Source organism: Myotis brandtii, unplaced genomic scaffold, assembly GCF_000412655.1.
Source record: "Myotis brandtii unplaced genomic scaffold, ASM41265v1 scaffold1234, whole genome shotgun sequence".
Classification (NCBI taxonomy): Eukaryota; Metazoa; Chordata; class Mammalia; order Chiroptera; family Vespertilionidae; genus Myotis; species Myotis brandtii.
Genome location: NW_005354309.1, coordinates 198,569 through 223,130, shown reverse-complemented (window position 1 = coordinate 223,130; position 24,562 = coordinate 198,569). Strand labels below are relative to the sequence as shown.

The 24,562-nt window shown below is 49.2% G+C and overlaps 1 protein-coding gene and 1 long non-coding RNA gene across 7 annotated transcripts in view; both read left to right on the top strand.

Annotated features, from left to right (window-relative positions):
- Window positions 1-24,562, top strand: part of DNM2 (dynamin 2) — a 61,509-nt gene that overhangs the window by 2,992 nt on the left and 33,955 nt on the right. For all 6 annotated transcript variants that reach the window (XM_014533952.1, XM_014533951.1, XM_014533948.1 and 3 more), the window contains exons 2-6: window positions 2,496-2,569; window positions 15,634-15,783; window positions 17,357-17,560; window positions 18,126-18,224; window positions 23,532-23,692. In XM_014533952.1, the coding sequence (XP_014389438.1) occupies window positions 2,496-2,569; window positions 15,634-15,783; window positions 17,357-17,560; window positions 18,126-18,224; window positions 23,532-23,692 (688 nt within the window). The remainder of the gene's footprint in view (window positions 1-2,495; window positions 2,570-15,633; window positions 15,784-17,356; window positions 17,561-18,125; window positions 18,225-23,531; window positions 23,693-24,562) is intronic.
- On the top strand, window positions 3,211-4,270 carry LOC106724891. The gene is made up of 2 exons (XR_001360726.1): window positions 3,211-3,619; window positions 4,126-4,270. It is a non-coding gene; the product is annotated as an uncharacterized LOC106724891 (long non-coding RNA).

Sequence of the window (24,562 nt, the reverse complement as noted above, 5' to 3'; positions counted from 1 at the left end):
GTGGGCACTCGACAACAGTTAACTACATTTTTTTAAAAGTAATTTTTTAGAGTCAGTAATCCATATGGTTGATAATGCACAATTCAAGGATGTTCCAGAACATGCAATGATTTTTCCTTCCCAGCAGGCCCCAGCCTCCATGGGCTCGATTTTGTTGTTGTTGTTTTTTCCTTTAGTTGCAGAACACACTCATTTATTTCTGCATCTTTTGTTTTCCTCAGTATATCCAGATGGAAGTCAGGAGATAAAAAGCCTATGTGTGTGTGTGTGTGTGTGTGTGTCTCCACAGTAGTGTGAATGGGCCTTAATTTATTTAATTAGCCCCCAACCCCCACCCCCATAGGCTTTAAAGTTCTTTAGATCTGAGCTATTCTTACTGGGAAACTAACATGATTGTAATGATTTTGTGGGGAAATTTTAATGGGCTGTTTGTACTTTCCCGAGGTTTATTATATTTTTATATTGATTGATTTTTAGAGAGAGAAAGGAAGGGAGAGGGAGGAAGGGAGGGAGGGGGAGGAGGGAGAGAGAGAGAGAGAGAGAGAGAGAGAGAGAGACATCGATTTGTTGTTCCACTTATTTATGCATTCATTTCTTGCTTCTTGTTTGTGCCCTGACTGGGGATTGAACCCTCCACCTTGGTGTATCAGACGACACTCTAACCAACTGAGCTCCCTGGCCAGGGCCTCTGTACTTTCCTGAGTCATGAGCATGTCTTCTTGGACTTATTTATACGTTTGGCCTTTTATTGAGATTTAACTTAGATACAGGAGCTCGCCCAATCTTAAGTGTTTACTTTGATTTTTAAAATAAATGCATGTCCACCCAGGTAATCACTAGACAGATCACAACAGAGGGTGCTGTCATCATCCCAGAAGTTCTCTCATACGCCTACCAGTAGTTACCTCAGAGGGAAACAACTGCTCCGATTTCTGTCAGCAGAGACTAGTTTTGCCTGTTCAACTTCAAGTCTACTCTGTGCCTCAGCAGGTGAAACAAGGGCATATGTCAACAAAAGGCACGAGTGAGAATGTTCATAGCAGCTTTATTAGGGACCTGAACTTGGAAAGACCCCCAAACATCCCATCTCCTAGTGAATGGGTAAACAAACTGTGGTCCATTCATGCAATGGAATATGGGTCAGCAGTGAAAACAAACTGCCTCCTCTGGCACTCTCTAGGGTCTCAACAGGGGTCCCCAACACAAATAGGGTGCCCCTGAGACACTATAGTTGTCACAGTATTGGGAAGCAAGGTGGCACCAATGCACTAGGCTGGGAACTCAGGGCCGCTGTTGTCTTGCCATATGAGGCACAGCTGCACACCTGTCCAGCCCCAATTGTCCTATGTCCTGCACAGATTTCAAATAATCCAAATGTTTATCTTGGTACAAACATTGTTTGAAATTCCCTGAGTCTAGATAGAACCTTTCTCCGTTTTACATGAAACAAGAGTCCTTTGCAGGCTTTAAAAGTCTCAAAATGCCACTTCTACTTCAGTGCCTGCTTGGCCTTCTGCTCCTTTGCTTTCCTTCCTTAATGGTCCAGGGTGGCTTCCAGACTTCCCACTCTGCATGCATCCACGTGTAATAGTGTGAGTCGGTGCAGGTAGTGCCTGAGTATTTCTGTAGTTAAATATATGTCATATGTATTTTTTTAAAATATATTTTATTGATTTTTTACAGCAAGGAAGGGAAAGGGATAGAGAGTTAGAAACATCGATGAGAGAGGAACATCGATCAGCTGCCTCCTGCACACCCCCCACTGGGGATATGCCTGCAACCAAGGTACATGCCCTTGACTGGAATCGAACCCGGGACCCTTCTGTCCGCAGGCTGACGCTCTATCCACTGAGCCAAACCGGTCAGGGCATATGTATTTTTATTAAACAGCTGCACTGAGGAATCATTTACATACTAGGAAAGTCATCCATTGCAAACGCAGTGATTTTTTGTAAACTTACCGTAAATATTAGCAAACGTCACCACAGTCCAATTTTAGAACATTTTCATCACCCCCGAAAGCTCCCTCCTCTCCATTTTCCACCCCTGGGCCATCACTGATCCACTTCCTGCCTCTGTTTGTCATTTTGGGATATGAAACATCATATTTTGTCACCAGCTACTTTCCTTTTAGTCTTTATAGCATACATGTGTCATTATAGTAACTTAAAACATGTATGTAGAAACTGTACTGATCTCTTTGGGTCTGGGAGAGATGGTTCAAATACTTGTTAAGGAGAGGGCCGTTTGGCATGCTGGGGCTGGAGCAGCCAGCCAGAGGGAAGTGGCTCATTTGTTACCAGCCTTCTATCATCTGCCTCTCTCCTGCCTCCGGATCCTCCAAAGCCAGAGCATCCCCCCGTGCCCCGTTGGAGTTGGTGTCTTTGCTGAGGTCACCCAAAATGCAAGAGGGGATTGCGCCACCACGTGTGGTCACACTTCCTGTCCTGCAAACTGGCTTCATGAGTAATTTCTGTTTCTTCCTCCTCCCACAGGGACTTCCTTCCCCGAGGTTCGGGAATTGTCACCCGGCGGCCTCTCATTCTGCAGCTCATCTTCTCAAAAACAGGTATGGTGGGATGAGTCAAAGCTGTAGCAGGAAATGAATGGGCGGAGGGGTCACTGTGTCCTGCAGGAGCCAGGGGTCTTACGATGGAGGCTCTGATGGCGGGACTGTTGTTTGGGTTCGAGTTCATGTTTTCCACGTGTGCAGGGAAGTTGAAGCACAGTTCATTGGACACGGACACCCACCCCAGCATCCCCAGCCATTACCAGGCTGCCGGGTACCATATGTGCTGGCTGTATTGCAGATAACATGTTTTTGCTGAACGCTTTCAAAATCAGTAGCAGACATTGTGACACTTAACCCCAAATGCTTCAGTGCCCCATCCCTTGCAATTGGGCCATTTTGCAGTCACAGACCCCACCAAGAGAAGTAACCAGTCCTGCATGTTACTTAATGTCCCGTCCATACAGGTTGCCAGTTGTCCCCAAATATCCTCCCTGGCTGATTTACAGCCGCTCTGATCAATCCCATGCTACACTCCATTGTTATGTTTCCTGTTTGCATTACAGCAGCATCCCTGCCATTTCTTCTTTAATCACAACATTGACTTTTGGGAGAGACCCGCAGAAGGAATTCCTATGAAACATCATATTTTGTCACCAGCTACTTTCCTTTTAGTCTTTATAGCATACATGTGTCATTATAGTAACTTAAAACATGTATGTAGAAACTGTACTGATCTCTTTGGGTCTGGGAGAGATGGTTCAAATACTTGTTAAGGAGAGGGCCGTTTGGCATGCTGGGGCTGGAGCAGCCAGCCAGAGGGAAGTGGCTCATTTGTTACCAGCCTTCTATCATCTGCCTCTCTCCTGCCTCCGGATCCTCCAAAGCCAGAGCATCCCCCCGTGCCCCGTTGGAGTTGGTGTCTTTGCTGAGGTCACCCAAAATGCAAGAGGGGATTGCGCCACCACGTGTGGTCACACTTCCTGTCCTGCAAACTGGCTTCATGAGTAATTTCTGTTTCTTCCTCCTCCCACAGGGACTTCCTTCCCCGAGGTTCGGGAATTGTCACCCGGCGGCCTCTCATTCTGCAGCTCATCTTCTCAAAAACAGGTATGGTGGGATGAGTCAAAGCTGTAGCAGGAAATGAATGGGCGGAGGGGTCACTGTGTCCTGCAGGAGCCAGGGGTCTTACGATGGAGGCTCTGATGGCGGGACTGTTGTTTGGGTTCGAGTTCATGTTTTCCACGTGTGCAGGGAAGTTGAAGCACAGTTCATTGGACACGGACACCCACCCCAGCATCCCCAGCCATTACCAGGCTGCCGGGTACCATATGTGCTGGCTGTATTGCAGATAACATGTTTTTGCTGAACGCTTTCAAAATCAGTAGCAGACATTGTGACACTTAACCCCAAATGCTTCAGTGCCCCATCCCTTGCAATTGGGCCATTTTGCAGTCACAGACCCCACCAAGAGAAGTAACCAGTCCTGCATGTTACTTAATGTCCCGTCCATACAGGTTGCCAGTTGTCCCCAAATATCCTCCCTGGCTGATTTACAGCCGCTCTGATCAATCCCATGCTACACTCCATTGTTATGTTTCCTGTTTGCATTACAGCAGCATCCCTGCCATTTCTTCTTTAATCACAACATTGACTTTTGGGAGAGACCCGCAGAAGGAATTCCTTTTTTTTTTCTTTCTTGTGAATTTCAGTTGCTTGAATTGAATAAAGAATCTTCCACATGTAGATTTTTTTTTTCCTATACTCCTCATGGTAGCCTTAAGTTTATTTCTGTTCTTCTTGTGCATGTCTGACGTGACATGGGCATATCTCGCAGCTTAAAACCCACTCAGGCCTCTCTCGAAAGCATCTCAGTTCAGAAGGTGGACTGGGTGAGGGGAATATCTGCGGTGGGTTCTCTTTTCTCTCTAGAGCCGTGGCAAACTGAGGCTCGCGAGCCACATGTGGCTCTTTGGCCCCTTGAGTGTGGCTCTTCCTAAGCCTTAGGAGTACCCTAATTAAGTTAATAACAATGTACCTACCTATATAGTTTAAGTTTAAAAAATTTGGCTCTCAAAAGAAATTTCAATCGTTGTACTGTTGATATTTGGCTCTGTTGACTAATGAGTTTGCCGACCACTGCTCTAGAGCCCCTAGGGGTCTCAGTGTAGAGTCTCTATGCTGCTTCCCCATGACCTGGAGTGTCAGCCCTGGTCAGTTCAGCACTGGAAAGGCAACAAAGACATCCATTTTACAGATGGGAAACTGAGGCCAAGCCAAATTACTTGCCGTCCTAGTGGACTCCAGATCTGAAATTTGAGGTTAGACCTCTGACCAGGCTCTCAGCTGTGCCCTAGTCCCACCCTACCCATTTGCCATGGGAGGGCAAGACTCTGATGAGAGGCTGCATCAGATTGGCCCAGCTCCTCTTTCTGAGGGTAAGCCAATGGGCTGCCTCCTCTGGGTTCAGCTGGCCAATCAGCTGTGCCAGGACGGGCAGCTGCGTGTTTCAGAGTTCACATGGATTAGTCACAGGGGGCTTGGCCTACTGGGTTTCTGCTTCCCATTTTGCAGGTTGTTGAGGTAGAAGGGGGATAGTCTGCATTTTAATGAGTTTCCGGGGTATTGCTGATGCTTTTGGCCCCTGGCCATACTGGGAAATCCTCTGACCTGTAGATGGGAGCTGGGAGCTACTGGTAAGACTGCCCAGGTTCAGATCCTGGCTCTGCAGCTTACTGGCTGTCTGTCCCTGGGGAGGGACTGCTGCTCACAGCCATGTTTCCTGCCTGAACAGAGGAGATAATAATAGCGCCTCTTTGTTGTGGCGAAGACCATGTTATTCAGTCTAAGTACATCTTAGAACAGCGCTGAGGAGTGCTGACCCAACAGCTGCAGTTTGGTGCTTGCTGCCAGCCTGTTTGGGGAGAGCCTGCTGGGAGAACAGGTGGGCGGGCTCCCTGCACTGGAAGGTCAGGGCCATGTCATGGTGGAAGGGCTCTCTCATCACCTCCACAGTGGCTGTCACCCGGTGGTGGTCCACTGGCCATGTACCATGTGCCACAGGCTGGTCCAGGGCTGGGGCACCCAGGTGAGCAGGCTCAGGACCTACCACCTGCCCTCCTGGTTCTCCCATTAGTGGTGGGGGACAGATGAGGAAGACTTGGGTGGAGGGACAAAGAGTGAGACACAGGCCTGGCCTTTATCAGATGGGAACAAGTGTGGTGGGGGGAGGGTGGGGACATCACTTGATTATCGTGAACTTTTCCAAAGAATTAATGTGTGAGTTGAGGCTGACAAGTACGATAGGTACTCTCCTTCCCAGCAGAGAGTATGTGAGGATCATGAGATCCCCGTGCCCAGAGTGGCCTGTTGGAGGAACTGAAATTCCTTCTGCGGGAAGGGGAAGCACATGACGAGCAGTGCCCTGGTGGGAGCACCAAGGGCAGGAACTTGACCCAGATTATCTGCCTCGTGCCTGATGCAGATTGACATTGAAATCTTCATTCCTGTTGTCCCCACTTCACAGAGGACTGAACTGAGGCCTCTGAACTGAAACCACTGTCCTGAGGGCACGATGGAGGGTTATCTTGAAAGCCCCATCTTAAATTCACTCTTGGGAAGTGTGGCCGTAGACCAAGGTGACTTGACCAGATCCTGTAGCTGCTTGTGGAGAAGAGACCTACTCAGGGGCAGGGGACCCAAGAGGAGGCGGGAGCAGGTGCCCCGGGACAGATAGGGACGGGGTGGCAGCCATGCAGATGGAGAGATGTACTTGGATTCTGTTGGGTTAGGGCAGGGGTCCTCAAACTACGGCCCGCAGGCCACATGCAAATACTAATATTGTATTTGTTCCCGTTTTGTTTTTTTACTTCAAAATAAGATATGTGCAGTGTGCATAGGAATTTGTTCATAGTTTTTTTTTAAACTATAGTCCGGCCCACCAACGGTCTGAGGGACAGTGAACTGGCCCCCTGTTTAAAAAGTTTGAGGACCCCTGGGTTGGGGTGTGGGAGAGGAGTCCTGGTGTCCCACATGGGAGTGGCCTTTGCTGTGTCCCAGTTCCCATACTCCCCTCCCCCACCTGACCATGGCATTCTAGGTCTCTTAATGATCCAAGTAGATGTGTGGCCACTTTGTGCTGGGCCTGGTTCCGACACCAGCGAGGCACTGAGTCCTCTGAGAGTCCTGGTGCTCCCTGAGCCCAGCCAGGCTGAGAGGGGAAAGCAGCAGAGCATTGCGGAGAGTATACTGGGCACCGGCTCTACTTTGGCCCAGAGGCCCAGGGAGAACACTCTAGGCAAGTCCAACAGTGTGTGTGAAGCTGTGAGATGAGTCTGGGGAGGGCAGGAAGCAGGTGGCACAGCCTGTCAGGGGTGGTGAAGGATTCAGGCAGTGGGAGCCTGAAGGGCACACAGGGTGGGGAGAGCAGCTCAGCCCACTGGCTTTGTGGAGGAGGGACAGGCAGGAGCAGGAGTACTGGCCGGGAGGCCAGGGAGAGGGTAGCCTGGCGAGAAGTGATGGGGCCTGGCCCGAGGTGGAGCCTCGGGTGTGAAGGGCAATCTAGAGTGACCTCAAGGCGGGGAGGCCACCAAGACACCAAACAGCAGAGGCCCTGGGATTGGGGTAGGCAGGTGCAGGTGGGATACCCCACTAATAGGAGGAAGGAAGCTCAGTGCAGTGGGGGACGAAGTGATGGCTCGGGCTCCTGGGGTTACGGCTGTGGGGCTGTGTTGTTCCTAGAGATTGAACTTTTGTCCGGCTGGATCTCTGGGACATGACTTTAGAGCTGCCACCCTGTACTAATGGGGTGAGAGTGCACCCCATGTGGCTGTGGTGTGGCCCTGAGACTGGGCCTCCTTCCTCCCCTCTGACTCCTGCGACACCCAGTGGTGCCCAGCTTCTCCTCGTCCAGACTGGTCTCAGTGAGCCATTACTTTTAATCAGCTTAGGTTGAAAATTACCTCAGACTGCAGCTTACCAGGGTTTGGAGGCTCCTGAGTGAACCCTGCTCCTCCTTAGGCACCACCCCTGGGCCTTGTAAACACTAAGTGCTGGGGACTGTTCTTGTCTGGAATGTGGATGACTAGGGCCTCCTGAGCCTCCCTTCCTGTCCTTGACCTTGGCCGGGCACACAGGAACCGGAGAGGGGATGTCAGGACTCTGTTCCTAGCCTCACTCTCATGGCTTTTTTTTTGTTTTTAAATATATTTTATTGATTTTTTACAGAGAGGAAGGGAGAGAGATAGAGAGTCAGAAACATCGATGAGAGAGAAACATCGATCAGCTGCCTCCTGCACACCTCCTACTGGGGATGTGCCCGCAACCAAGGCACATGCCCTTGACCGGAATCGAACCTGGGACCCTTCAGTCCGCAGGCCGACGCTCTATCCACCAAGCCGAACTGGCCAGGACCCTCTCATGGCTTTGAGGTCCTGACGGGGCCCTGTTGGCCTCTGGGACCTTACCTCCTCTTGGTTACCACCTGCAGCCACAATCTCTCTCCTCATCCTCAAGCTCAGCTCATTTGTTTCTGTCTCAGGCCTTCATCCTCACTGTGCTCCCTGCCTGAAACACCATGCACCATCCTCCCCCTCCTGCTCCCCTAGGGGAGCCCTCCAGTCAGTGCTGCTGTATTTCCTCTGCATCCCATGTTATGTGACATTATCCTGTTCTTTGATTTTCATAATGGTCTCTCTCTGGCCTTGCTCCAGCACCAGTGGCACAAGAGCGGGGATGCTGATATGCGTTGTCCATTGCTTCCTTCCCGCGCCCCCGTGCCCAGCACAGGGCATGACACCCAGTAGGTGCTCCATCAGCATTGGCCAGGTGCCTAGGCATGCTCTAAGGCAGTGGTTTTCAACCTTCTGGCCCTTTAAATACAGTTCTTCATGCTGTGACCCAACCATAAAATTATTTTCGTTGCTACTTCATAACTGTAATGTTGCTACTGTTATGAATCGTAATGTAAATATCTGATATGCAGGATGGTCTTAGGTGACCTCTGTGAAAGGGTCGTTCTACCGCCAAAGGGGTTGAGACCCACAGGTTGAGAACCGCTGCCCTAAGGGCTGCTGCTGTGCCCCTTTTGTTCTGTGGGCGGTATTATCAACGACTGTGCTGTGCCTTCTCCCATGAGCCAGGCTCTGTCAGGGCTCTTTCTATAAAGCCTATAGACTCTGCAGCAGTTGGGTGTGCACCTTGTGTCTCCATGAGGAAACCAAGCTGGGGGCTGGTGAGGGTTTGCCTACGGGGTGACTGGGATGCCAGCCAGGGCTGTCACCTTCTCCAATGTGTGTTCTTCTCCCGTATCACCAAGCAGTTGTCCCAATTTTAGTAGACACTTCCCAGGTATCCTGCAGTTTAACTCATTCTGATACTACCTACCTTCAGATCCCACAGGTTAAAGGCTCAGTCCCACAAGACTGTACCCCGTCCACCCCCATAGACACTAATTACAAGTCCAGATTGTCATCTGTGCTTTTGACTGATTGGCTATAGATCAGAGGTCCCAGTGACCCCCTCCTTAAGTTTCTAGAGCTTAAGTTTCCTTAAGAACTCAGAGAAACATCTTACTAGATTTTCAGTTTATTAGAAGAATAGATAACTCGGGAATAGCCAGATGGAAGAGATGCACGGGGCAAGGTATGGGGAGGTGGCTTGGAGCTCCCAGGCACTCCGTCAGCACCTCCATGTGTTCACTAACCCAGAAGCTCTCCAAATCTGTTCTTTTGGGTTTTTGTGGAAGCTTCATCATGTAGACGTGAATGATGAAATCATTCCTTATTGGTGGTTGATTCAGCCTCTAGCCCAGGGGTGGGCAAACTTTTTGACTCGAGGGCCACAATGGGTTCTTAAACTGGACCGGAGGGCCGGAACAAAAGCATGGATGGAGTGTTTATGTGAACTAATATAAATTCAAAGTAAACATCATTACATAAAAGGGTAAGGTCTTTTTTTTTTTTAGTTTTATTCATTTCAAACGGGCCGGATCCGGCCCGCGGGCTGTAGTTTGCCCACGGCTGCTCTAGCCTGTACCCTCCTAGAGGTCACAGGGTGGGACTGAAAGTTCCAATTCGCTAATCACGAGGTTGGTTCCCTTCGACATAAACTCAGGTGTGGTTGGAAGGGGCTTGTTATGAATAGAGACTCCTTTATGGCTCTTATCACTTAGGACTTTCTAAGGATTTTAGGATTCTGTGCCGGGAATGAAGAGAAGACCAAATATATTTCTTACTGTGAATCACAGTATCGCAGCTTCCCAGTGGCAATGTGTCCTAGACGGGAGATGTTCTCAGCTTGTCTCAAGTCAGAGGGAGCTTGAGGACCAAACGAACTTGGGAGATACCATGTGCTTTGTCCCTTCTTGGTCGGCTAAAGGCTCTGAAAAGTCCCTGGAGATCAGATCCAGGTCCCTGGAAATTGGGTCTGTTAGATCCTGTGGTGCTCAGGGTCTCCCAAGTATGTTTGAGCCCCATGTCATTCCTCCTGCGCCATGTCAACAGGACCAGCATGCCTGTTGGTGCCTGGTATGGAGAAGGCAGACCCCATCTCCGGCTGCCAGAAAGTCAGCCTCGTGGTTCTGCTCTTTGCTGGGTTCAGAATGGACAAGAGATGGGCTCTAGGCACGAAAATTATGGCAGAGCCCCTCCGCATAGAGCACTGAGATTCCCAACAACTTTGCAAGTGCCCCTAATCCGGCAACTGAGCTATTTGTGTGTTCCCATGGGCCCAGCACTGTGGATTTCATTGCTTTCTCTCGTCCCAGCACTGGGTTTTATGTTGTTGCTTTTCATTGTTCGGAAACTGAGGTCTTGATAGATGGGTGAGGCTAGGTAGTCCTACCTCCCTATCTTCCTCCTGTCATCTCCCCAAATCATGTGATACCTGACTCACCTTCTCCAGGCCTGAGAAGCGGGTTGTTCTAGCAAGATATTTCACAATTGTTAAGAAATACAAACAAGCAAACAAACAAAGAAGAAAAAGAAGAGGGAGAGGGAGAAAGAGAAAAGAAAAACAAAAAAGAGAAAGAGCCCTGGCTAGTGTGCTCAATGGTTAGAGCATCGGCCCACGCAGTCAAGGATCTTGGGTTCAATTCCGGGTCAAGGGCACATAACCTGGGTTGCGGGTTTGATCCCCAGGCCCTGGTTGGGGCCTGTGCAGGAGGCAACCAATCCATGTGTCTCTTACATCCATGTTGTTTCTCCCCCCACCCCCACCCCACTTCTTCCCACCCTTCCATTCTCTCTAAAAAAGACAATGGAAAAAATATCCTGGGGCGAGGATTAACAAAAAAGAAACAAACAAAAAGAAACGCCAGCAGTGACCTACTCTGCCTTTGGGGTAGGGAAGGTGAGGAGTGCTGTGGAGGAGAGGACAGAGCGACAGACGGGTGCTGCTGGCATCGGGTGGTCAGGTTGGGTCTCCCTGTGTAGGGTGTTTAGAGCTGAGACCTGGAGGAGGCAGGGAACAAGTTGGGAGGGGAGCGGGGTGGGGGGTGAGCAGAACCTCTTTCTAGAAAAGTACTGCAAGTGCATTCATTGACCCCACAATTAGGACGAGGCGGGAAGCCCTGCGGTGGACGATGGTGGCTGGCTCCTCTGGGTTGGCAGTGTGACTGCTGGACAAGGGCCCACTTTATTCCTTTATTCCTGCTGTGCTCCCGGCTCTGGACTGGGTCCCGTGGAGCCCCAAGACCTGATTACACATGCTGACCCTCCTCCCAGGGAAGCGCACTTGGCTAAGAGTGTGGGGGTGTTTGTGTGGCTGTTGAAATACTGTGGCAGGGGCTGGGAACCGGAGGGACTGGCTTTGTTATCTGCGCATGAGGAAGAGGTTTGGAAACGCAGCAGCTGGGCTGGGGACCGGCGACGCTCTGCGGTGGGGACTGTGGCAGGCAGACTGGGCAGTAGCTCAGCCTTGGCTGCTGGGAACGAGTTGAGAGGGAGCTCTTCAGGAATCGCAGGTGATGAGCTCAACCCTAAGGCCTCTGACTTATTGAGACCATGGATAGTTAAGTCATCTCCACATTTGAACACATACAGGGTTGTGGAGGCCTTTGCTAATAGCCCTTCTTGTCTGTTTCTCCTGTTTAGATTTTCCTCATGGGGAAACCAAGGTACAGAGAGTGAGCCTGGACAGTAGGCAGGCCCCTCCCGCCCTTGTAGTCTCCTCTAGGTACAGAGCATGCTCAGGACATGGGGAAATGTCACTTCAGTGAGATGGTGCAGGCACAGGCTCTCTGCCTACCCCTACCCTTACCTGCCTCCATCACATGGACTGGGGTTGGAGTCAGGCAGGCCATCCCTCCCAGTTCCTAGTATGTTGGGCCTGTCAGACCTGCTGTGACATGCTTATGCAGGGTCCATCTTCCCCGTCGGACCAGGAGCCTGGCTCGGGGCGGGGCCTGTGTCGCCCCCTGTCGTTAAGTAGTACTTTGGGAAGGAGGGAGGGGGGGAAGACAACAGATGGCCCTGCCAGACCCTTCTCTGTCTAGACTCCCATATACCCAGCTTGGTGGCTTTGGGGGTATTGGGCCACCCCAAGAAGCTGAAGCGGGAGCCATATTCTAGCAGAGTGATTCGGTCATGCATAAAATCATTGAGCACCTACTGCGTGCCCAGAAGGAGCCCCGAGGACACAGTGCACAACAAGAATCAGGTCCCTGCCCTGTGGGGTGCACCTTCCAGCTGGGAACCAGAGAAAATACACAGGATGAGAAGGTAAATGGTATTGGAGTGCTTGGAGGATGAGAAGGATAAGGCACTGAAGAGGGAAAGACACTGGGGAGGCCTGTCATCTCAGGTGGGGGCCCGGGCAGGCCTGCAGAGAAAGTAACGCCTGAATGAGGAGAGGCAGGGAGCCCTGAGCGTGCCTGCAGATGAGAGAAGAGCCCTGAGGTAGGCGCAGGCCTGGAGTTGTGAGCAGGGACGCTGGCATGACTGGAGAAGGGGTGAGTTGAGGTCAGAAATGGGGGGGAAGGAAATTTGTAGGGCCTTGTAGGTCGTGGTAAAGACTGGCTTTTACTCGGATGAGGTGGGAGACATGGAGGGTTCCCAGGAGAGGAAGGCCGAGGTTTGGCTTTAAAAGGGTCAGTGCCACGGGAAGAAGCTTTTTAATGTTGGTATGACCCTGGAATCTAGCACAGGGTTCCAAAGTGGCAAGGAGCCCAGAAAAGAAGGCAGGTGGTGAGGCCCAGCTGGCTGGCTCAGTTAGTTGGAGCGTTGTCCCTTACACCAAAAGGTTGCAAGGTTTGACTCCCAGTCAGGCACATGCCTAGGCTGCAGATTAGATCCAGGGTGCGTGCGGGTGAAGGCAGCTGGTGAGGGACCCTTCCTGCTGCCCACTGACATGCTGGGGAAGAAGCGGGGGCTTTCCAGCACCGTCTCCTGCATATCCTTGACCCACACAGACTGGAGACAGCCAGCACATGCAGGGCCCTGGGGGGCCACAGCTGACAGGTCCTGGTCCCATAAACATGATCCACAGTGACCTGGCTCTGATGGGGGAAGACACCCAAGATGCAGGATGGAATGCCCAGTGACATCGAGTCAGGAAAAGCTCCCTAGAAGAAGTGACAGGCAGGTAGACCCTGGAAGAGGAGGAGGTGGGGCCAGGCCTTCTAGGTACCAGGCTTGGCTGGGCAGAGGTCTGCAGGGGACCTTTCTCATCCACATGCCCCTGTACTTGTCCTTGAAGGGAGATTGTCTCTAGCAGGTGCTGAGCCCAGGGCCTTGAGCCGGAAAAGAACTGAGGTTTGCTGTGGGGGTTGGAGAACTGCTCCATTTTGGGGTGGCTGCTGCAGGAAGAGCAGCCGAGTGTTTCCTCTTGTCCCTGTGGAGAGCTGGAGCGTGACTGTCCTTGGGAACTGGGTCAGCTGATGGGGGTGGGGTGGGCGATCCTGGATCCTCCAGCTGGTGTCCTCATTGCCCCTGCTGGACAAGGTCCTCAGTGATCTGAGCTCACGGTGTCCCCCTGACCTTACAGAGCTTCAGAGAGGAATTGCCCGCAGGTGGCTTCACAGTGGCCATGTGACTTGAGAGCCACTGCCTGCAGACAGATTATCTGAACTCCAGATCTCAGCTCCACTGCTGAACTTGGGCCAAGTCACTTCACCTCTCCGGCCTCAGTTTTCTTATCTGTAGTACAGGCATTGCAGAGATGGCTACCTGCTGAGGTGTTCACTTGTGAGGAGCAAACTGTGGCCAACACAGAACAAGGGCTGAATGTTGGTCATAGTTTGCTAGGCTACTGTGATGGGAAGGCGAAATCAGTTCCTTGAACTCATTTTTTTTCCTCTTGTGACCTGTGGGTAGAAATTCTAGATCTCTCTCTCTCTCTGTCTCTCTCTCTCTCTCTCTTCCTCTCTCTTTCTCTCTCTCTCTTTCTTTCTTTTGGTTAATCTTCACCTGAGGATATTTTTCCCATTGATTTATTTTTTATATTTTTTATATATTAGAGAGAGTGGATGGAAGGGAGGAAGGAAGTGGGGGGGGGAAAGAGAGAGAGAGAGAGAGAGAAACATTGATGTGAAAGAGACATCGATTGGTTGCCTCCCACATGGGCCCCAACTGGGGCTGGGGATTTAACCTGCAATCCTGGTACGTGTGTGCCCTTGACTGGGAATCGAACCCGAGATCCTGCGGTGCCTGTGCTGACACTCTAACCGCTGAGCCCACTGGCCAGGCCTCCATCCTTTCTTTTGAGGCAGCTAATGATATGTCTGTGCTGCGGTTTATGTAGCCACGTCTCTTCCTGGTGGACATGGAAGTGCTTTCTAGTTTTTCACTTTGTGAAAGTACTGTGGGACACATTTTTGCATCTCTGTAGTGGTCCGGTTTTTTAGGCTGTTTGCTGTGTGACTTATTTCCCTCTTTTTAGCATCTCTTTTTGGCAGGAGCCGTGATCTCTTAGCCTTGTTCCTAACATTTACTATGAAAATTCAAACATAAGGAAAAGTTGAGGGATTATTTGGTAAATACCTGTAAACTCAGTAAATACCTATGTCCTACAATGAATATTTTTTATTCTTTATCCCATATCTGGATTTGCATTTCTCTAGCTTGATGACAGGACCAGCACTGCCTTGCTAGTTACTTATTTTCCCCTCCATCTCAGTGTCAATATGGCTTTCAGACACCCTGGGCTCAGAAGGCATGGAGTGGCCTCTTACATCCACTTGAGGCCCTGCCCAGAAAGCATTTCTTCTGAAGGGTTCATGTCTAGGTGGGGGACCCCTTGAATAGCCAGGAGGGGAGGAGGGACATTGAGACAGGCTTTGGTGAGGCAAACAGTAATGCTCTATTCCCCATACCGTGTGGGTGCCTGGGGGAAAGGCAAATGGATCCCAGGACGTGTGCCAGCTGGCAAGTGTTGGTGGCATGGAAACACACTGGGACACAGATTCGCATCTTTCACCGTGACCCACGGTGAGGGAGGTTCTGCACCTGACCCGGGACTCAGTCTCGTGTGTGACACCACAACAGAAGCTTCATCAGCTTCTGGTTGCTCAGTGGTCGAGTATCGGCCTATGAACCAGGAGGTCACTGTTCGATTCCTGGTCAGGGCACATACCTGGGTTGTGGGCTCCATCCCTAGTAGGGGGCAGCCGATCAATGATTCTCTCTCATCGATGTTTCTATCTTTCTCCTTTTCCCTTCCTCTCTGAAATCACTAAAAATATATATTTTTTAAAATGTATATAACCCATGATCTGAGTGATATGTCCTATTTCCTCTTTTATTCTGTTCATCCAAAAAGAATAAATGTGGTCACATCCATCTGTTGATTTTTTTTTTTCTTTTTACTCATAATATGTCACTATGTGTATGTAGTTTTGCAAAATGCTTCATGAGAATGTCCGTTCCCTGGGGATGAGATCTTTGCCAGTTTTGCTCCTTGTGGAATCCCTGAGGTCTGGAGGGGGGCTTGGTCTATAGGAGCGCCCCACCCCCCACCAAATACTTGTCATGAGGCTGAATCTATTGCTCTGTGGATTCCTAGAATGATTGTGACTGATTCTTCACTTTCTCTGCTTGCAAAGCACCTGCCCCACAAGGCCGTCTGCTCCCCACCCACTACAAGACTGCTTCTCTTTCTCATTTTAAACATCTTTTTTCCCTTTGCAGAATATGCTGAATTTTTGCACTGCAAGTCCAAAAAGTTTACAGACTTTGATGAAGTCCGACAGGAGATTGAAGCGGAGACCGACAGGGTCACGGGGACCAACAAAGGCATCTCCCCAGTGCCCATCAACTTGCGGGTCTACTCACCGCACGGTAGGCAGCATGAGCACGTACCTATCACGGGGGCAGAGGAGAGCTGACTGCGCCGGTCACAGGTTGGGTCGGCCTGACTGTCACAAAGAATATGTCCCCTCCCATTTTTCTCACATACACCCAGCCCTCTTGATCTGTAGCTTCCCACTTTTGATAGAAAGGTGATACTGATCTCAGCTCTCAGAAAAACAGCTGCCAGGAAGACTGTCAGGTGTGGTGGGGACTGGGGCAAATTGTAGCTAGATGCTCCTTTTACTTCTTTATGGATTTATTTTTAATTGAAAGAAAATTTTTTTTAAAAAATATATTTTATTGATTTTTTTACAGAAAGGAAGGAAGAGGGATAGAGAGTTAGAAACATCGATGAGAGAGAAACATCGATCAGCTGCCTCCTGCACACCCCCTACTGGGGATGTGCCCGCAACCAAGGTACATGCCCTTGACCGGAATCGAACCTGGGTCCCTTCAGTCCGCAGGCCAGCGCTCTATCCACTGAGCCAAACCGGTTACGGCTGAAAGAAAATTTTAATTAAAGTTGACATTCAGTAGTTTATTAGTTCCAGGTGTACAGTATAGAGGTTAGACATTTATATAACTTAGGTGATACCCCCCGAAAGTTTAGTATCCACCTGACACCATACATAGTTACGACAGAATTATCGCCTATACTCCCCGTGCTATGCTTTACATCCCATGACTATTCTGTAATTGCCATTTTTGTCTGCTCCTTTTAAAGGAGCAGATACCACTTGGCTCCCAGGTGATGGTGGCCACATAGTGACAAGTGAAATCAGCCAGGTTTTTTCAGTTTCTCCAGAAGATCCAGAAAGACTTCTCTGCAAAAGTCCTGCCTTTAACACTCTGTGTCATCAAGAGAGCAGCCTATGGTCATCCACGGCCTGGGGCCCAGAGCACAGATTGCTAACTTAGATAGCATTTGGGGAATAGTCCAGCAGACTCTTAACTCCTCAGTATGGGATCCTTGTGATGAGTTTTAAAATTTATTTTTGAATAAATTATACCTATAGGCGGCTCACATTAAAAAATTACAAAAGAAAATACAGTAAATACCCACTCTGGCCCCCAATATTGCAAATATATTTCATGTTCTTCATATGATAATGCATATTTAAGCATTTATTAATATATGCATGTGTATATTTACTCAAATTGTAGCGTTATTTAAAAACCATTTATGCCTCTTTTGTGTGAATGCATCTCGGAGTGTGTTTCTTCTTATTAGAGTATCATCTTTTTGTTTTTAATGTTTCCTTAGTATTGGCTGAATCTTTGGGTTGAAATTTATTTAGCCATTTAAAGCAATTTTAGTATGCAAATACAGATGTTCTCATTTAAAACTATATCACCAAAATAGAGCAGATACAGGGTGTCTGTAGGATAAGATCCCAGAAGGGGCGTTACTGGATCAAAAGGTGTGACCCAGTTGGAGCAGCAAGAGGAATCCTGAGGCCTGGCGCCTGGTATTTGGGGAAATGAGCTGAGTGGCTGAAGTGGCTGTGTGTGCCTCCCCTCCCTCAGCTTTGATGACCTTTCCTTCTGGTTTCCCTTCCAGTGTTGAACTTGACCCTCATAGACCTCCCAGGCATCACCAAGGTACCTGTGGGGGACCAACCCCCAGACATCGAGTACCAAATCAAGGACATGATCCTGCAGTTCATCAGCCGGGAGAGCAGCCTCATCCTAGCCGTGACCCCTGCCAACATGGACCTGGCCAACTCAGATGCCCTCAAGATGGCCAAGGAGGTCGACCCACAAGGTAACCACCAAATCCTACAGCAGCAGCTCCCTCTTCCAGGTTCCCCTGAGCATTGCAACTTGCCGGCATCCTTGATTCCAGCCAAGTCACTAGTGTTCTCTTTGATGGTGGCCAGTGTTTGTTTGTTTTTTCATTGATTTCAGAGAGGAAGGGAGAGGAAGAGAGAGATAGAAATATCAATGATGAGAGAGGATCATTGCTAGGTTGCCTCTCACAGGCCCTTCACTGGGGGTCATGCCTGCAACCCAGGCATATGCCCCGATTGAGAATCGAACTGTGATCTCCTGGTTCATAGGTCGACACTCAACCACTGAGCCACGCTGGCCGGGTGGCCAGTGTTTATTGATTGAACATTTGCCACGCACCAGGTTAATCTTATGGCCACCTACCTGGGATTGGTGCTGTGGCTGTGTTAATTTCACATGAAGGAAACTAGAACCTGGGTAGGTGACACTGTGGCTTGTCCCAGGTTGTACTGCATATGGGGGGAGGGGGAGAGGCTGTTGGACCTGTGGTGGCCTGGGGCTTCTTTCTAACAGCACCTTTCACCTCTGGGCTCTTTTAGGCCTGCGGACCATTGGTGTCATCACCAAGCTTGACCTGATGGACGAGGGCACCGATGCCAGGGATGTCCTAGAGAACAAGCTGCTCCCGTTGAGAAGAGGTGTGGCTGTGTGGGAGTCTGGGGGCCCTGGGGTGGGGCAGCGGGAGGCCATAGGGCCAGGGAGGAGGACCTGGAGGGCCACAGGGCCAGGGGAGGGCAGGGAAAATAGGTGAGGTGGAGCTGGAGAGTCGGTGCACCTCTGCTGTTTTAAAACAAAGTTTGTTTTTGTTGTTCTCATTACTGAAACCTCAGCAGATGCTCCCAGATACATTTCCCCATCACCCTTTTCCCCACTGCCTAGAAGTCACTGCTTTTCTGTACCATTGCAAACCCTTCTAACTTCTTTTTTTCTAAGTGAACTTATGTATCTTTTTCTTCTGTTTGTATACATTCAATTTTCAATTATGCATTTAACACCCGTTCATTTGGGGAACATGAGAAAACAAATACCCTTGAACAACACGGTTTGAACTGTGCAGATCCAGGATACTGTATATGGATTTTACACTGACCCGCACAATTCAAACCTGTGTTGTTCAAGGGTCCACTCCCGTTGGGAACCCGAATATGTGGAGAGCAGGCTATAGTTATATGTGGATTTTCAGCTGCACTGGACATAGGCACCCCTAACCCCTACATTGTTCAAGAGTCAACTGTATGTAGAAAGAAGAAACTAAAATCATCCACAGCCTAATTCCCCCAGATAGCCACTAGTCAACACTTTGTGGCTATTCTTCCAAAATGTTCACAAGAATTTGTAACTTCTATTAATTTTCATGCTTCCTGTTATGAGAATTTTCAAACATTCTTGAAAGTAGAATGGACCCAGCCTTGGTGGTTATCAACATACAGCTAATCTTGAATCTTCCGCATGTTCTTGCCTCCCGTTGTCATTTTCTTCCTGGGAGTTTATAAAGCAAATCCCAGGCATCATATCATTTTACGCATAAATACCCAACATTCTGCTTGAACAGCTTCCCCCGGCACCCCTGCCCCAGCCCCTTTGTTTTTTTCTGTAGCATTCATTTGTGGAAGACGTCAGATCACATCCCACACTCGGGATTTGGCCAATGGTAGTTCCCTGTAAACTGGTAATTAAATCTAGACAGAAGCCTGATTAGGCTCAGTTTTAGGTTCAGATCTTCTGATAGGAGTAACCTAAGTATTTATTTATTTTTTGAGAGAGTGGAAGGGAGAGGGATAGAGAGAGAAATATCAATGAGAGCGAAGCATCATCAATTGACTGCCTCCTGCACACCCCCTACTGGGGATCAAGCCTGCAACCCAGGCATGGGTCCTGACCGCGAATCGAACCTGTGACCTCTTGGTTCATGGTTTGATGCTCAACCACTGAGCCACACCAGCCGGTCCTAAGTATTTCTATTTCCAAAAAATGAGTAGCAAACATTTATTAAGTGTTTGATATGTACCAGGCATTTTTCTAAGCTCTTGATAAGTAGGAGCCCACTTAATTCTGATAACAACCAACATGGTAGCTCTGTTCTCATCCCCACATTATGGATGAAGAAACTGAGGCATAGTCTAAATCTTTTGCCCCAGCTCACACAGCTAGCAAGTGGTGGTGTTGTTAATCCTCATCTGAGGATATTTTTTCCATTCCTTTTCAGAGAGGGTGGGAGGGAGGGAGGGGAAAGAGAAAGAAAGAGAAACATTGATGTGTGTCATGGACTGGTTGCCACCCACTGGGGTTGGGGAGTGAACCTGCAGCCCAGGCACGTGCTCTTGACTGAGAATCGAACCTGAAACCCTTCAGTACACAGGCTGACACTCTAACCACTGAGCTACTGGCCAGGGCAGTGGAGCTGGTTTTGAATCCCAGCTCTCCAGTGCCATGCTGCTTTGTAACCTGGTTTCCCATTTCATGTAGCAAAATAGCAGAACATTTTCCCACAGCAGGCAAATATTCTTCAAGATTGCTTCAAAACGTCCTGCGGAGTTCCTTATATGGGAGTGTGTGGGCGTTTGTTGCTCATTCCCCATTTGTTGAACACTTAGGTTGCTTCTGGTTATTCCCTGTGGCCCCGGTGCTGACTATCCACTGAGGGTTTTTTATTCTTTAAGGCCATTTCTTCCCTAATTATTTTGTTGCCTTTCCATTCCTTCCCTCTGGCTCTTGCACCTTGTCTGCACCATTTCCATCTTGTGTTTTGCTCCCGGGGTTCCCTCCTTGACATCTGGGATAGCCGTGGGGGTGGGGGGACACATTCCGACCTCGATTTCCACCTTCCCCCAGCACTGCTGAGGCACTGAGGAGAGGTGGCCCCAGGTCAGGACAGCGTGGTCAGGAGCACAACCTAAAACCCTCTTTCGCTGTGAGGATCAGGGGCTGAAGAGCAAATCCGTGTCAGGTTTAGGAAGGAAGGGTCAGTGCCGCAGAGGGAAGCAGCCCCCATCGTCCCCGTGCTCTCCACCAGCAACGCAACCCGCACTCCTTTGCACATGTCTGACCGCCATCTTAGCCTCCGAGGGACACTCGCCGTGCTCAGCAATGCTGCCTGGTGGCTGGATGACGTGCACTCCTCACCTTCCTCCCTCCCCACTCACTGTTTATCTGTCGCCCCTCCTCTGCCTTCCTGTCCATTTCCAAGAAAGGGACTCTTCCTGTCTCCACTCAAACACTTGCTTCCGGCTTAAGACCTCAGGCTCTCGGGTTTTTCCTCTTGCTCCGTGGCTTTCAGAATCCCTCCAATTGGATCCTTTTTCTTGGCCTATGAACGACTCAGAACCACGGCACACTTACAGGAACCCAAACCTAAGCCGGACTCCTCTCTCTGCCCCCTACTGTATCCTTCTGCTCATGATGACAGGGATGATAGAGACTGTGGGCTTCCCATGGACCTGGGCTCAGATCTGGGTTCTCCTTGTGCTCCTTTCTGAGACCTTTGCAAGTGACCTCACTTTGGCCTGCCTTGGTTCCCTCATCTGTAAAATGGACATAATGACAGATATGGAGCGGACAAAAAGCAAGTCTGCCTAAGACTCAGCAGGTGCCACTCCCCTTCTCCCCAAGAGAAGCATTAAAAGACCCCCGCTGTCAAGAGAATGGGGATAAATATATGTTTGTCACTTCAGTTCTTGGGCCACTTATTTGCATTCCACTTTTCCAACTTTAATTATATTAATAGCAATGAATAACTGCCTCTGTTCATTGAGCACCTACCATTTGTTGGCCTCTAAGCTAAGTTCTTTTATTTTTTATTTTTATTTATTTATTTTTTTAAAATATATTTTATTGATTTTTTACAGAGAGGAAGGGAGAGGGAGAGAGAGCTAGAAATATTGATGAGAGAGAAACATCGATCAGCTGCCTCCTGCACACTCCCCACTGGGGATGTGCCCGCAACCAAGGTACATGCCCTTGACTGGAATCGAACCTGGGACCCTTGAGTCCACAGGCCAATGCTCCATCCACTGAGCCAAACCAGCTAGGGCTATTTTTATTTTATTCTATTTTTAAAAAAATATATTTTATTAATTTTTTACAGAGAGGAAGGGAGAGGGAGAGAGAGCTAGAAATATTGATGAGAGAGAAACATCGATCAGCTGCCTCCTGCACAACCCCCACTGGGGATGTGCCTGCAACCAAGGTACATGCCCTTGACCGGAACCGAACCTGGGACCCTTCAGCCTGCAGGCCGACGTTCTATCCACTGAGCCAAACCGGTCAGGGCTATTTTTTATTTTTTAATAAATATGTTTTTATTGATTTTAGATAGAGGGGGGGAAAGGGACGGGGAGAGAGAGAGATTGATGAGAGAAACATCGATTGGCTGCCTCCTGCACACCCCCTACTGGGGATCAAGCCCACAAACAGGCCTGTGCCCTGACTGATGATGCTCAACCAGCTGAGACACACTAGCCAGGCCTACTAAGTTCTTTATCTCTCACAGTGCCCATTTGTATACCTGTATTGCTTGGTGCCTTGTGTCCATGCTCAGGGTCTCCTGGATGTTCTATCTTTTTAAAAATATATATATTTTTTTATTTCAGAGAGGAAGGGAGAGGAAGAAAGAGATAGAAACATTAATGGTGAGAGAGAATCATTGATCAGCTGCCTCTTGCACACCCCACACTGGAGATCGAGCCCGAAACATGGGCATGTGCCTGACTAGGAATCGAACTGAGACCTCCTGGTTCACATGTTGGTGCTCAACCACTGAGCTACAGCAGCTGGGCTGTTCTGAGTTTTTGAACACCATCCCCTTTCCCGTCTCTATTTTGTCCTCTTTATGTTTTTCTTGTTCTACTCTTTATTTCTAAATATTGCAAATCTTTTCTTCACATTAGCATTTTCATTCTAAAAAATGGTTTCTCACATTTGAAAAAAAAATTCCAAAATGGTACTGAAGGCTCTTAATTAAAGAGACTGTTTCTCAACCCCCTCCCCCAAGTCCCATTTCTCATGTATTCAAAGTTAACTGTTTCTTAGGTTTCATTCAGCAAATTTTAATATAAATACATTCATTTTGAAAACTCGCTCATGTTTTTTTTTTTTAATATATTTTATTGATTTTTTACAGAGAGGAAGGGAGAGGGATAGAGAGTTAGAAACATCGATGAGAGAGAAACATCGATTAGCTGCCTCCTGCACATCTCCTACTAGGGATGTGCCTGCAACCAAGGTACATGCCCTTGACCGGAATTGAACCCGGGACCCTTCAGTCCGCAGGCCGACGCTCTATCCACTGAGCCAAACCGGTTTCGGCCGCTCATGTTTTTTTTTTTTAAGTATTTCTGTAGTTTCCTATTTTATGTGTAAATTAGTGATCTCTCAAGAATTAATTTTGGTAGGTACCCAACTTGACCAACAGCGACCATTGAATAACTCCGCTTTCTTCCCACTGAATTTGAAGAGTTAGCTGTTAGTTCCCACCTGCTGCTGGGTATGGTTTTGGGCTTTCTATTGCACTCATCTCTCTGGACATATATGCCCCAATATACCCAACCTTTTCCAATATAGTAGCTTTAGAATAGGTTTTAATTTCTGGCAAGATCAGCTGTCTCCGAATTGCCCTCCTTTTTGAGATTTTTCTCTTTCTGTCTTCAAAGCTCAGCTTCTGGATTTCACCTTCATTAAAGCTTGTTTCCATCCACCCCTCACACCAAGCTGCGTATACTCTCCTTCTTCCAAACACTTGTGTTGCTTTTCAGGACTTCACTCTGTACTTGCGTTCTCCGTGTTTCTAAGTAATGTGTACAGCTTGTAACCCAGTCTGTCAGTGACTCGTAGGACAGAATCCACATATTCACCTGCACCTTGCTTAGCTCTGTGCCTGGGCTGCAATGGGCACCTGGGCCCTTCGGTCCGCCTGGCAGTGGCCCTGCCCTGACCCTCTCTCCCCGCAGGCTACATTGGTGTGGTGAACCGAAGCCAGAAGGACATCGAGGGCAAGAAAGACATTCGTGCGGCACTGGCGGCCGAGAGGAAGTTCTTTCTCTCTCACCCCGCCTACCGGCACATGGCTGATCGCATGGGCACCCCACACCTGCAGAAGACTCTGAATCAGGTGTGTCAGAGGTTTTGTGCAGTTGCACTTGCGCAATCAAGTGTTAGGTAGTGATGAGGGCCAGGAAGAGACTGGGAGGCAGAGACAACAGCTCAGGGGAGCAAAGAGGGAAGGAAGTGTCCAAAGGCAGGGGCCCTCCAAGAAAGGAAATGAGTCTGCCTGGGCAGAGGGCTGGAGGATCAGGAAGGGAAGTAAAACTACCCGCAAGCTGCCAGGGCCTCCTGAGAGCCGGCAGCCCAGCTGGGCTCCTGAGGGCTTGGCTGCACATCAGATGCTTCCTGGGGCGGTGGTCCCCCTGCCCCTCTATTTCCCCACAAGTTACATGGAACTGCTCTAATGCTTTAGGATGCTTTCTGAGACTGGAGGGATCTGCAGAGCACGTAGTCCACCTTTAGAATAAATCTGTAGCTCCCACAGAGGGCTGCTGGTCACAGAGGGCTGTGGGGTGGCCCAGATTCATACCGTGGCGTGTGATACTCCTTTACGCCTGTGTCTAGCTTGATGGACAGCCTGTAACTTCTTTTCTATTGCAGGACAGATGGAACAAAACACCACTTTTCAGTTTTGGGGTGTTAGCTGATTTTATGGCACTTCCTCCCAACCAACTTCCCTTCGTCTCTTCCTCCCTTCCTGCCCTTCCTTTCTCTCTCTCTTTTAATCTCTCTATTCTCCTCCCTCCCTTACAATAGTGAACAAAAAAAAGTCCTATAGACCAAATATAGTGAAGGTTCCATTTCCTCCATCCCATGAAGACGTGGCCAGGGTCATCATTTCCTGGCTTTCCTCCTAGAGACATGCAGGGCCTAGAGGGCCAATATGTCTATTTCACCCCCCTTTTTCCCTCCCTCCTGTTTCTCCATTCCTTCCCCC